At 44.2% G+C, this 14,047-nt stretch overlaps 1 protein-coding gene across 3 annotated transcripts in view; it reads right to left on the bottom strand.

The window, feature by feature from the left end:
- Nucleotides 1-74: 74 nt before the first annotated feature.
- WRN (WRN RecQ like helicase) overlaps nucleotides 75-14,047 on the bottom strand; it is a 28,954-nt gene continuing 14,981 nt past the window's right edge. Inside the window, exons 17-37 of one of the 3 annotated variants that reach the window (XM_015625465.3) lie at nucleotides 13,580-13,662; nucleotides 13,003-13,109; nucleotides 12,114-12,301; nucleotides 11,826-12,003; nucleotides 11,093-11,274; nucleotides 10,651-10,752; nucleotides 10,203-10,295; nucleotides 8,766-8,907; nucleotides 7,806-7,979; nucleotides 7,629-7,723; nucleotides 7,300-7,375; nucleotides 7,081-7,148; nucleotides 5,936-6,014; nucleotides 5,533-5,645; nucleotides 5,236-5,350; nucleotides 4,506-4,631; nucleotides 3,590-3,752; nucleotides 2,901-3,115; nucleotides 1,726-1,797; nucleotides 1,100-1,231; nucleotides 75-400 (exon numbers count right to left, since the gene is read on the bottom strand). In XM_015625465.3, coding sequence (XP_015480951.1) covers nucleotides 278-400; nucleotides 1,100-1,231; nucleotides 1,726-1,797; nucleotides 2,901-3,115; nucleotides 3,590-3,752; nucleotides 4,506-4,631; nucleotides 5,236-5,350; nucleotides 5,533-5,645; nucleotides 5,936-6,014; nucleotides 7,081-7,148; nucleotides 7,300-7,375; nucleotides 7,629-7,723; nucleotides 7,806-7,979; nucleotides 8,766-8,907; nucleotides 10,203-10,295; nucleotides 10,651-10,752; nucleotides 11,093-11,274; nucleotides 11,826-12,003; nucleotides 12,114-12,301; nucleotides 13,003-13,109; nucleotides 13,580-13,662 — 2,626 coding nt within the window. In that variant the 3' untranslated portion in view covers nucleotides 75-277. The remainder of the gene's footprint in view (nucleotides 401-1,099; nucleotides 1,232-1,725; nucleotides 1,798-2,900; nucleotides 3,116-3,589; nucleotides 3,753-4,505; nucleotides 4,632-5,235; nucleotides 5,351-5,532; nucleotides 5,646-5,935; nucleotides 6,015-7,080; nucleotides 7,149-7,299; nucleotides 7,376-7,628; nucleotides 7,724-7,805; nucleotides 7,980-8,765; nucleotides 8,908-10,202; nucleotides 10,296-10,650; nucleotides 10,753-11,092; nucleotides 11,275-11,825; nucleotides 12,004-12,113; nucleotides 12,302-13,002; nucleotides 13,110-13,579; nucleotides 13,663-14,047) is intronic. The other 2 variants (XM_015625466.3, XM_033513585.1) reach the window with 2 other exon arrangements.

The raw sequence follows: 14,047 nt of genomic DNA on the forward strand, positions 1-14,047 counted from the left end.
CCGGCCCGTCGCCATGGCAACGCGGCCCGGGGCCTGCCCACACCCACAGCCCCACACACACACACACAAAGAGGTTATTTATTTAAATCTTTTTATTGACATCCCATTTCACACAGTGAAAAAATGCTAACAGTGCTGCGCGAGGAAGAGAAGACGCAGCAGCAGGAAGAACGCAGAGCAGAGGCAATAAAAGCTCCTCTGAAGCAGCAGTCTGGGCAGGTAATGCTCGTGGTGATGGGAAAGAAGATTAAAAACCAAATCATCTTGATTTCCACGTTCAACTGAAAATCCCTTTTCTGGTTTCTGTTTTGCATTTCTTGGTGTGGGTTACAGGTGCAACTGTTGCTGCTGAGGTTCCAAACCATTCTGGCACCTTCCTCTTAGCAGGCGGATGCGAGTTCTGGAAGGAAACAAATGCACAAATGTGGAAGGGAATGCAAAGCTCTACTCCTCAAATTCACACTCAGCTGGAGCCATGACCAAATTGCTCATGCAAGGCTTATGTTTCACTTAAATCCAACACCTTACTCAAGTCCCTAAGGGGTTACGAATTAAACCCTGAGAGTCAAGGCTGAGAAAGAATTACACTCGCAGCAATATCCAGCTTCAAACTGAAGGAAGGAGCTCAACAACTGGTGCTGGTCAGAGACATAAGCTCCCTTTTAAAAAAAAATCAAAATCTTGATTTTAAAATTTAAAAATCTCCCTGAAAACAAAAGCTCATACAGCTTGTGTTCCTACTGACACCAGTGCAAAAACCCTGCACAGCCTCACAGAACCCTGTACTTAAAAGGGAAAAAAAAAAAAAGGAACCAAATGTCCTCTTAAAATGTTGGAAGCATCTGCCAAGAGATAGCTGACAAAATGTCCTGGGGGAAGGTTCCTGTAGTAATCTATTGCTGTCCAAGTGGAATATTTGGACACAGCAAGGACAATAAAACCAACATGGCATCACTGCCTAAGGGATGTCGATGAGGGAAGTGGGCTGGCAAGCCAGGCCAAGCTTTTAGACACTGCCTGTAAGCCAGACAGAAGCTGAGAGTTTGGTCATTGAAGATCCCCCAACCACCAGGACTGGGCTGCACTCCTGCAGCCTCACCTTTGGCTGAGATTCCTCCTCCTCAGGATCGAGGGCAGGCTGGTTGGAGAAGGCCGGGGTGATGGGCTTTGAGGGCCCTGCTGCCCCTCTGCTCCCTGCCTGCCTGGCATCCACGCTCCCTGCAGCCTTCCCCTGGCACAGAAAGGAAGCACCGTTGTTACTTGGGTCACAGTCTCTCATCAACCAAGTGCCAACACCTCTGCTTAATGAAGGCACTTCCTATTCCTCATTCGTTTCACCACAATAAAATCTGCGCAAGTGAAGTTTGTGCATTTCAAACACACAGCAACTGGAAATGGAATTGTATTTGGGCCTCTTTTTTTTTTTTTTTTAAAGTGGAGAAAAAGAGTTCCTTCATCCCTACAGCTCTGAGCACTTGAAATATTCACTTCTGACTCAGAAGAGTTACATTTTCTAGTGTGTTTTTACAGCTAAAGTGTCAGTTCAAAACAGCACAGTGCTCACAGAGGTATTACATTACAAAAAAAAACATGTTTTTTGTATCATCCTGCCGGTCATAGGCTGCAGCAGTCATGCTGATGTTTTTCCATCAGCTACACATCCCTGAGTTACCAAAATCCTCACTAATTACCACATGCTTTATTAGAATAAGAACATGTGTTTACCGCAGCCAAAGGCACAACATGCAGATGGGTTTCCTCTGCTCCTTCCTTGGATGCTGGATTGATCCCATTACCCTGTAAAAGCAGCAGCAAATGTCAGGCCATTCAAATCCAAGAAATCCATTAAGAGATTTAAAATTGCTTGCTACAGAGAATTATTAGAGCCAGGCTATCTTCTGAAGGAGAAGTAAAGACTGTTTGGATTAGCTTTTGGATTTGCAGCCTGTTCCTTTGGATTATCTTAGTTTGATTACTAATAGCATGTCATTCCCACTATTAGCTCCAGGAGCTAACAAGTAGCAGGGAAAAAGTGTGATCAGAGCTCAGGCATTTGGACTGTCAGGAGGTCACCTGCAGGAAAAAGGAGGCTCTGACACAGATATTGTCAGAAACAAAATAGCATTCAGGGAAACAGGAAAACCAATTTGGCAAAATGACAATGCTTGAAAAATTGTTTGAGCCACTGTTTAAGAAATCAGCCCAAAGCCCTGCAAGGAACAGACATGAAATCCCAGCATAGATAGCAGAATTTGGAAAATGGCTTTTTTTTTTTACCATCCCCACCAGGTGCAGGGTGTACAAGGTGCTGAACTGGGACTTGGGGTCACAGAGGCCAGCACAGGGCTCAGACTATCCTGGATTTTCTTCACCAGCAACAAAGAGCTCCTCATTTCCCAGGATTTGTCCTTCAGGAGACACCTGTTATCAGGCTGTGCCCAGCAGTTTCAAGCAATACAGGAATGCAAAGACTGAGACATTCCTGGTGGGAATTACCTCTGGCTTTTTCATCTTCTTACCCTTCCTGCTTCCTGCACAGTAGGAAAATATCTTTTCCCACATCAGGTTGGTTATTAGGTAGCAATGCACAGAAACAAAGCAAGGGCACAACCTGGATTTGGTTGTGATGAAGGAACGAAGATGTCCAACTTGTAACAAACCACAGCTAAGCTGCACCAGTCTGACCTCTTCCTGGGTCCTTATCCCAAAAGAATCCTCAGTTTCTGCTCTGAGCATTCCTCAGAAGAGGAAGAGGCAGTTCTACTTAGAACTGAGGGAGACATGGATTGGGAAGATGAGATGCTAAGCACTGCTGGAAACGCCAACAACATTCTGTTAGTCTGTTCTACAAAGAAAATATGATTTTGCAGAACAACAGTTTTATAACTTTCTTTACTAACCTGTGTTCTATTCCACGAGGCACCTTCCCTGCTTGCTTGATCTGCTCCTCTTTTTCCCTGCTGCCCTTCAGGCCACACCAACCTTCTTTTGATGCGTGAGTCGCCCTGAGATTTATTTCTGTCCTCTTTCTCCATTAGTGCAATCACCATCTTGATCAGATACAGCTCAATATTTGCAGGAGTAAGTTTTCTAATTTCTTGTATTTTGGTAGTGTCTTGGAAAAAATATGAATACAATATTAATTGTTTAAGCTCCTTGCCCCTGATTCAGTTTTCTTATATTGCAAAATACATTTGTTGCACCTCATTAAAGCACAGGATTGATTAAGGCATAGAAAAGAAAATAAAAAGGTATGGGTTTGACTTGGAAGATCATGTGATAAATTCCCAGTGTGTTTTATGAATATGCCAGTACTTCCAGGAATACTTTGTCAGGCTGATACTTTTTTCCCAAAAACACTAAAGCAAATACAGATTTAAGAGGGATATCCCAAACGTTTCCATACAATCAAAGGATTTGCAAAGGTCTGCCCCATGGTTATGGAGCGCAATAGAATTATTTTATAAGAGAACCTTGAAAGGAAAGCAGTGACCCTGGCACTGCCCCAGCCTTCCAGGATTGCTGGGCTCTACCAGGCACGAGAAGCTCCAGGTGAGGTCAGTGGTGCCTGCAGTGATGCCACACTCACCCGAGAGAACGGGAGGATTGTGGATAACGTCCCGAATGAGCTGCTCAACTGCAGGGGTCAAACCTGCTCGCTCCAGGCTCACGCTGTAGCCAGCTCTCAGGGCCTGGGACAGGTGGGTGCCAACCACAGCAAGGGGCAGAGATCTGCACTCGCTCACGGCTTTCTGGGGAAACAAAAGGCACAAGGGATTCGCAGGGTGCAAGTGTCATTCCTGAAAAACAATCCAGAGGCACCGGCACATGGCAGCGCAAAAAAGCTCCCCAAACCACTGAATTGTTCCTAACAGCTACCTTGTTTCTTTTCCACCTTGTCAAGTGTGTTTCTCCCTCAAAACTTCACAGCTTGAGTGCAACACCTTAACCTTGAACTCAGCTGAGATGAAGGAGCTGTGGTGCACCAGACCTCTCAGGGGCCCACGCAACACAGAACATCTGTGCAGAACGTGGATAACAGAACCAAAACAAATCCCCCCTCTTTGATATGTTCAAAGAATTCTCCTCTTAAAACATTTGCCTTGAAGAAAAACACACTGTGCATATCATCAGGATTAGTGGATGCAGAGCATCAAGTTAATAATAATTTGCACAACTATTTCTTGTTAATTCATCCTTAGGTACATTTTTAACTTGGACACCACCTGACCCATACTCTTGGGAGAGGCAAAGCAAAAGCCAAAGCAACTTGAGTTGTTTACTGTGGAATTAAAAACTCACTATATCCCACCCCAGTTTTCCATATCACTACTTCAGAAGAGGATCTGCCATTTCCCAGGAAAATACTGCCTCAAGAGTTTTAAAGCAACCCACCCAGCACTGTGCAGAGGATTTAAGAGAACTTGCACATCCCCCTCCTCTAGACAAAGCATCCCTGCTGTCAGTTTTCAGCAAAGCAAAAGCATGCACAGTCAAAAGCTTACCAGAGAGTAATTTTTCTCCTGGAACAGGATATATGTGACCTCCTCTGAGGGAGAAAGGGCTCTAGCACACTTCCAGGGAGATGCTTCCTTCTGAACCTTAGATTCAGATGTGGGGAAAGTGTCGGTCTAAGTGAGATAAAGCACAATTAAACGAATTGTAACCCAGTGACAACCAGTGATTCACCCTCCCATTAGCTGAAGTTACCTGATGAAGTAGCACTAACAGAATCATTCATCTCTCTGGAGGTGGGTTTTGACCCCAACTCCACGTTCTTAAACCAAAAAAAAAAAAAAAAAAGAAGGGAGGAAAACCTAAAGCAAGGAGAGAATGCAGATGGACACCCACATGTTCCCATCTTACTAAAACCAACATGGCATCATCCAAGGAACTTGGAAAAGAAAACCAGCCCGAACAAATTGCCCAGGCCAACACATCATCTTAGGTATTGCTCATTCCATGTGAAACTATTCCATCAGAACAAACTGTGGCATTTGGTCTTTGTGGGCAACTTCTCCATTTGAGCTAAACTTTCTCAATACACACTCCCCAAAAACAACTGAAAAACTAGGCATGCTTTTGGTTCCCATTGCTAGATCAAAGTATTTTTTTTGCAGAATTTTGCAAAGTATTTTTTGAAGCAGAAAGACAACTCCATGGAGTCCAACAGCTGCAGAACAACTCCTATCCTTAAGGCTCCTGCCAAGGAGAAGACACTTGAGTTCATCATACCTGCAAACCATTCAATTGGCAGAAGCCCTTAATTTCATCCAGGAGAGGCATCAACATGGTGGACTTGGCTTCAGACACACCATCAATTTTCTTCAGATTCTCAATGCTTGTGGGCCTGGTTTAGGACGAAGAATGCAACAACATAAGACATTCCCAAACCATTGCTGCCTACTGCCTTTCAGTAGCTGGTGGAGACCCTTCAGATGCCTCCACTCTCCCAATAGGAGCAGGAAAGGGATTTGTGACTTGGCTTGCAAGCTCCCCACTTTGTACAACACGTGTGCACGCTGGTTTTACCTTATCCGGGCCATCTCCACCAGGACCTTATTGGTTGCCAGGACAGCTGGAGGAATTTCCTTCTCATTAGCTACCTTCTGTCTAGCAGTCAGCAGCTTGCCATACAGAGCAGCCTGGGAAGGAAGGAGCCAAATTCTCAGGAAGCAGCTCTCCATCACTCATAGGTGTAATTATTTCAAGAGCACAAGTTATCACCTCCCTGATCTTTCCAATAATACACAAAACCCCTGCAATCCATTAATCCCCCCTCCTGTTATTTCAGCCCTATTCTGGGACTTCTATTCAAAACAACTCAGTAATTTTAAGAGCTGTCCAAGCCAGCCAGCCACCCAAACACAGAATAACTGTGGCTTGCAGGCTGACTGCAACTCAGAGATATCCTCCCTATCCCAGAACAGCTTACCTCTAGTTCTTGTTCTCGGGATGAAACACTTGGTTCTTGGGGCTTCAGAGGAGATCTCAGCGGTGAGCGCCCTGAAACACTAACAAAACATCGAGTGTGAAGCAAGCCTTGATTTACATCAGTTTATTCAGGCACTTGGTTCAAGGCTGTGGGAGAGCAGCAGCCCAACTTCTTTTGCCAGTTCCAACAGCACCTCATGCCAGCTCTGCTCCTAGGCGGGACTGGAGCTGGTTGGGGTACAACCAGCAGTATCTTCAATGTCACAATTTCTCTGATCTGGTGCTGTAACCCAAAAACAGCCTGAAATACTATCTGTGGGAGTCTGGGAGGAAAAAAACCAACCCAACTCTGCAAGATCTCTCAATGCTAGATTCCCATATCTTGAACAAAAACAAGCTCTGACAGTCACTTGTCCCCTGTGACACCCCACTTTTCATTTCTGCCCATGGCTGAGAACATTAATCCTGGCCAAGGACAGTGATCACCTTAAAACCATCAGTGACAGGGACACAGCTGCTGTGCTGTGAGTGGAATTAGCACAGCTCCCAATCCCTGGGCTCAGGGACATTTATCCTTGACTGGACTGCCATGATTACGCCGCGGTATCTGTTAGCACACAAGTCAGACTAAGAGCCTCCTTTCCTTTTTGATCTGAATTTTAACTATCCCTAAAATAATATGTCTTCACATGCCTGCAGTGACAACTATTCACCTAAGGGACCAAGCCTCTCTTCCTGTCATCTGCCAGCACCAGAATGGCAGCACGAAGGAGGAATCTGCTCAGAAACACAAGGTGCATTTAATCTGAAGCAGCACCTGAGCCAGCAAAACAAATTACTTGGTCTGCTTTTTGCAAGAGGTAATTTGATTTCTTTTGACCTGAGGGACTGAGTTGGTCTCAGTCTTCTCCAAAGCAGTGTGGAAAAGCAGAGGCCTCCATGTTCCCTGACGTTAACTGTGAAATCTTGTAAATACAAGAGATTTTGAAGTACAGTGCTGTGTACAGCAAGTTTTAGGCACTTGTGGTTTTTTTAATACATTAAACAATTCTGCATCCATTTCACAGGAAAAAAAATGCTCATTTTAACCATCCCCATGAACACAGTCACTATGAGGTAGACCTGTTTTAATTTCAAATACTGCACCTGTTAAGCATGTTAGTTCTTGGAGGAGTGTTATCTTTTCTGTAACAGAACATCTCATATAGAGATACCTATAAAAAACCAGAAGAACAAGACAAATGCTGATTTACCATCTTTTCACCGAGTTGGCTGTTGACAAAACATGAATTTGTGATGTTTGCAAGTTGGCTGTTTAGGTTTTTTTTTTTAATATGAGCAAGAATGGATCACACTGGTACAGACCTGCTTGCCTGGTGACTGTGTTGCTCCTTTTGTGCCTGGGGAGCGCTGCCTGGGGAGCACAGGCGAACGCCTGCTGCTGTAATGCAATTAATTATATCTTAATTCCATTGTGTAGTGACACTGCCCTTCAAAAAAGTAACATTCTGCTAAATAAACTCATTTCAAGTTGTATTTGGCAAATCAAGTTATTGATTAATTATGAGAATCATCGTTCTTCACAAAAAAAACCAGAACACTGAGCATCTCAAAGCCTTCTCCAAAAGCAGATTTCAGAGACAGACCAAATGTTAGTAAAGAGGCATTCAGGAGAAGACATGAGCTACAATTACCTGGTAGAAGGCCTCTGCAGATTAAGGTCTTCACTGGACTGTAATAGCAGACTTGGATTTGAGGTAGATCCAGCTTTTAACAGCCAATTTCTACCCTGTAAGAAATAAATCACGCTGCTTAGCTGTGGATGACTCAGGAGGAGAGCTCTCAGTGGGTCACTGCAGTACCACAAGTACCTTCTGGGTGAGCACACAAATGGTTGCAAACTTGTTGCTCTGGGCTGAGACTTCTTTGAGGAAGCCTTCCATTATCAGCTGCTGGCAGAGCAGTTTCCACCAGTTCTCCGGCCACTCTTTCCCGCAGCCAAAGAGAGGGTGTCTCCGGTACCGGTCTGGCAAGCGCTGAGAGAACTGAAAGTTTGGAAACAATCTGTCAGATTTGTCCACTCCTTGCACAGGGAAGCTTCAGTACAATCAGTAAACCAAAAGCCCAGTCTCTGAGGAGCCTCCTCTAACCTATTCCACACCTCATCTACTTTCTCTCTACTTTCTTTCTTGCCAAGGTTGTGGCAAGTTCATTTTTCCCTAGATACACCTGACTGACAACCAGAAGCTTAACTTCATTGAAATGTTAAACAAGGAACATAATTCACCCCCAGTTTTACCAAGTACCACAGGTCATTCCTTTTCTCCTCAGCTTGTAAACATAAAAAGTATTTTGTCCTTATTCTAATTCATTTCCAGTGAGTTTCTCGCTTAATATTTCAAAACAATTAAAATTAAAGGTGTAGAGAAATGAAATTATATTCATTCTGGTACCCTACTTCCTACTTCAGTACTCCAAGTCAGAGAGCAACACAAAGCTACAGTGGAAGCCATCCTTTGCTTAATTCAAACATGAGCCAGCTAATTGAGCCAAGATGTTTATCCTTCATTCTGATAAGGCTGTTCCTCACAAAATAATCAAAATGATGCATTTACATAAAAAATTAGAGGACAACCATCTTGTTTGTTGCATGGGGAGTGGAGCTGAGCAGCTTCCCAAAGTCAAGATGAGCTCTCTACACAAACATCCATCTCCCCAAGGAAAATGGTGTACACACATGGACAAGGATGTATGTCCAGGTACTGACTGGCAGATCAGCTGAGAGGGACACTGTCACAGGAGCACACACAAGGAGTCGTCCCATCACTCACCGACCCTCGAAGAAGCAGAATTGGCATCCTGGTGCCAAACTTCTCATCCAGGGCACTCACTGCAGACAGCAGCTGCTGTGCTTGCTTCCCAAAGTCCTGCAATCCGCAGTCCAGGTCACTGGGGACTGCCAGGCAGGAGCTGCTGAAAGGCACAAAGGAAGCAGAGCTTCACACAAACAAATCAAGGCCCCTCTCCCTTGCTCCAAATCAACCCAGAGATTAACACAATAATTAAATGAAATAACCACAAGTGATTGACTTGTATTTAGTCTCTAATCCTGTTTCTATACATTAAATTGTCTGTATCAATGTAACTTCAAGACACATTTATATTTCCATCAATGTAACTTGCCAGACCCAACAGTAACTTCTCTACAACACCTACTGTTAAGAACATTGCCTCAGCAATCTTTTGAATTCAGTATTTAAACACTTGCAGTGGTTTGGGCATGCACAACCTTTCTTTAACTGCATTTAAAAAAAGCTTTTTTCTGTTTCTTTAAGAACATAAAGGAAAAATAAAAACCAGGAGTAAGGAGCAACCCCATTAAAAAGCTACATAAGGTCTGTTGATGTACCTTGCTACTGACTACAAGAACCCACTGAAAAATTAATGGCAGAAACCATTGCTAAGGAGAAAAATGAAAATTATCTATTTCTAGCCTTTTCAGTGCTGCAATACAAATTCACTACCTGGCTCTTGATTAGCACAGCAAGGTGGCTGCAATGAGGGAAATAATTATCTCTTAAACTCTTTTTCTTAAACTCATTTTTTTTTTTTTTACTTAGTTGTAGTAGAGGCCAGACAAAGCTGTCCTAATCCTTGACATACAGAAATTCAGTAGCGAAACGGGTAACACTTCCCCTGAAAGCAAAACAGCCTAACATCTTGCCTGGGATCAGAAAGCATCAGACTGTGCAAGGAATGCTTTACTGGAACTTCAGGGAAAGCCTTTTGGTCAGCACAGAAGGAAGTGACTCAGCCTCCTGGGTGCCCCCATCCAGCACATCCAAGAGATTATCAGCAAGGTTAAAAGAGCACATGTCAGCATGGGAGAACAGCTCCCTGGACACTGGGGCAATTTAGCCTTAAACACCTGGTACTGCACACCATTTGCAAGAGTTGTCTTTTGGGATTAATTACCTAGCAGGGCTTAAACTGATGAATAGAAGTGTTTTTCACTGAGTGTTGCTCTAAATCCCTTTTAGGAACTGCGATCCTGCTCTGCTTCCAGGCTTTCCCACAGCCTAACTCAGAGCTTATCACAGTTTGCTCGACTCACCAGAAAAAGGTTAGAGAGATGTTCAAAAATAAACCTCAGGCTGAACAGCTGCAAGATCAGATGTGTGAAAGTCAATTCTTTTAGATAATTTGCCTTGTAAGTCAGTCTGAGAGAACATAACCTCTATGATCAGCCTTCAGGGAAGAAAGCTTACCTGGACCTGCAATTATCACAGCATTCTTCTGTGCCCATGATGCCAGAGGAAACCTTTCGGAGTTTTCTGTCTTCAAAATGAGACAGGATGATTCTACCCAAGGGAACAAAAAGAATTCAATAAAAGACCAAGAATTTGCACGTGAAATTTATTGCAGAAAATGGAGTTGAAATCAGCATCATTAATTAATTCACCAGGGAACCAATTACTTAGCCTTGACTCCTCTAAAGAAAAAGACTTTTTTTTTGAAGAAAGCAAATAAGGAAAGGTATAAATGTGCTGAAGGTTGTACTTTTGATACTGCTTATTAATACAGAATAGAATGTTCTGTGCTTGTAGAACACATTGTGAGTTTGAGATGCCTTCTGGCTGCACAACCCCCGAGTCCCAGCAGCTCTTACCAAAGCTGCCTGCAGTGACACAGCACTAAATAGGTTCCAGCACTCACTTCCTCCTGCAGCTATTGGAAACCAGGTACTTCTCCATCTTTGCCAACATCTTCAGCTTGTACAGCCGGAACGTCTCGTTCTGGATCTCGTTCAGGAGGCGTCTGAGACGGAAGCAACAAATGCAGTCCCTTAAATGCTGACCACTGCTCCCCTGTCCCACACCAAAAATGAAACATGCCCCACAGCGCACTAATTCACCAGCAAGAGCTAGAGAAAACATCCTACTAAAACCAGATCCAATTGCCTGCCTGCTTTTCCACCACCTTGATCCCCAGGGATACTCAGGAGAGCACTGTGTTCTATTCTTCCTAACGTTATCCCAAAGAGGCTAGAACAGGAGAGAGACAGAGAGGTTCTCCCAAGCCCACAGGCTCCTGAGCTGCAGAGACCCACGGCAAAAGGCCCTGAGGAGGGAGACAAGGGCTGTGCCCAGAGCTTTACCTGTTACAGGTGAGGTCTGTCGCGGCCCACAGGACGTGGCAGGCAGCGGGAAGCCCGTCGCGCCCGGCTCTCCCCATTTCCTGGTAATAGGATTCCATCTCCTTGGGGGCGCCGTAGTGGATGACCAGCCGGATATCCGCCTTATTGATGCCCATTCCAAACGCCACCGTGGCCACCACACACTGCAAAACAGGAGCCACGTGCCTTCAGGTGGTCCCAAAGAGCATGCCTGGGTCAATTGACACACACTTGGTGCCAATCTGCTGCCACAGACTCAGAACTGAGGCTGAACTACAACAGCTTCAGACCCACAGTGCTGAGTTTGGCCAGAGCACAGCCATAGGATTTATATCCATGAGAGGGATGATGTGCTGTGCCAAATGCAGCAGTGTTTTGGAGCAGCTGTCCTCAACAGGCACAAAACTGATCATGAAAAGGAACACAACAAGTCCCAGGTGATTTCTGCAGCCCAGGAAAGAAGCAGCTCACAGACCTTGTCATCTTGTTCCAGCTACCACCATTTTCCTTGGATACCATGCATTTTTAAGGGAATTACTATAAAAATTGGAAAAAAAAGCCAGGAATTTTATTCCTGTCAGCACAGACCAGCAATTTCTTCACCCAGAACTGCAGACAAAGGACATGGCTAACACAGGTTGATATCCCAAAATTGTCTTCTACCAAAAACTCTGCAATTCTAAATAGGACCAAGACAATTTTGTCTCCTACATACCTGAATTTCATCCCTCATGAACCGGTGGTGAGTGTCTCTCCTCTGCTTGTTCCCCATCCCAGCATGGTAGGTGCCACAGGCCACGCTGAGTTTATTCAGTTCACACACCACCTGCTCAGTGGCCTTCCTTGTAGGGCAGTAGATGATAGTGGGGCCTTCAAACTCATACACAGAGCTGCTGAAAATAACAACAACCACAACATGTAAAGATACAGAACAAAAAAAAGCCACCTCCCTGTGAAAAAAAAACCCACACCTAAGGGATCAAAACCAGGCTTAAATCCTTACCTTCCTTTCCTAGTTAGGAACTGCTTCAAATCCCTACTGATGTCTCCACTTTGCTGTCCAACTTCCAGGTACAGGTTAGGTCTGTCAAAACTGGTACAGGTGACCTGGGGATCCCTCAGCTTCAGGCATTTCACAATGTCCTCTCTAATCGAGGGACTCGCAGTCGCAGTTAAAGCAATAACAGGGACCTGCAAAGAGGTGTAAGAACAACATTCACGACCTCTCATTGATTATTTTTTACACCAAAAACCTCAAGGTTCTACTGATGCAGAACCTAGGCAGGCACTTAATTGTGTTTATCATTGGATAAGTCCAGTAATTTGGAAAACAGAGTTAATATTGAGCTTCTTCAACATTTTAGACCAAAGCTCTCCAGAGAGCAGAGAGGAACAGAACACTTGAAATACAAAGTTTTAATCCAAATATATCTTCCACGAGTCCACAGCAATTCACTGATGTGATCAGCTAAATTTAGGCAATAGAGGATGACACTTCCAATGAAAAGATATCAAGTTCAGGTCTAAATTTCTGAGTTTATGCAATAAGTGCTTGAGGAGTGTCTACAAATCAGTGGCATGCTCCTAAAAGTCACCCAGTCAGGTAAAACAAAATCCTCCAGTATTAAACCAGAACCTTAGAGACATCATCCTCCTCAGCACCAGGATCCAAAGCAATTTAAATTTCCTAAGTTTCTGGAAGTCCAAGTTCAGATCATCCTTTGTTTAAACACTGGGAAAAACCTACAAAGCCCAGTCACTGACAGGGATGCTCCAACTCCAAACCAGCATGGTCAGTACACCCAGAGCACAACACGAAAAGGCTGGTATTCCCAAACTATCACAGAAAAACCTTCTTCTTGCATCACAAACCCAATACAGCCAAACCTCACCGAGGGCAGAGTCTTCTTTAACAAGCCTAAACTTCTGAAGGAGTTCCTGAAGTCGTGGCCCCACTCGGAGATGCAGTGAGCTTCATCCACAGCTATGAGGGTGATACCTGGGGGACACAAAACCACAGCACAGCAAGCTCCAGCTTTTCTGAGAAGTCACCAGCAGTGCTTTAGTTTTTGTTCCTGGAATGCTTTCTGCTGCACCAACTTTAAGGCCTCTTTCATAAGAAAAGCCCAAGAGCTTTTACAGTCTCCTCCCAACTACAATCCAAGCTCGACTTCCAGTGTCCCTCACGGGGATCAAAATCCCAAGCTAGTTCCAACAGGATCTTTTCCCACTCACTGCTTCTCAATCATAGCCACAAATAAGAATTACAGATGTCATCTGTTGTATTTTCCACACTCACAGATGATTTTTTTCATCAGTGACAGCACCTTGTGTGATGAACAGGAATAAATGGTGTCACTACTCTCACCAAGAAGTGGGTGAAGATTCTTCAATCATCAAAAAGGCTTAAACATAATTATCAATTTAAGCTGCCTGGCAACTCACCCACAAGTCTCATCTGCAACTTACCAACAGTTTGGACAAGGTCCTGAAGTAACTCCAAGTTCCCTGAACAGAACTCTGGAGTCATGTATATGACTCTGTACTGACCCCTGAAAGACCAGAAAAAAATACACTGACACAGAAGACCCCAGACAGTTCAATTCAATGAAATCATGACTGTGTTGAAAAACAACATGAGAACAACAGATTTCTGATGGGAAACAAAAGGAATTAAGTGAAGACCATGGAAAACATTCCAGAACCACAGGAAAGCAAGGCATTACAGGAAAAGGAAAACCAGATTTGCCAGCCTTTAGAATAAGAAGGGACTGTTGTGTTGATGACAGATATAGGCCTAAAACCTGTCTAATTTCAGATATAAATCAGAACACAGCTGAGTCAATCAGCTCCATCCACCCAGCCAAAAGGCACAGGAGGGTGGCTGTAGCCTCCCACACACTGAGCCTGGGTGAATGCAAACAACATCCTGAGTGC

This window comes from Parus major, chromosome 4 (genome assembly GCF_001522545.3).
Source record: "Parus major isolate Abel chromosome 4, Parus_major1.1, whole genome shotgun sequence".
Classification (NCBI taxonomy): Eukaryota; Metazoa; Chordata; class Aves; order Passeriformes; family Paridae; genus Parus; species Parus major.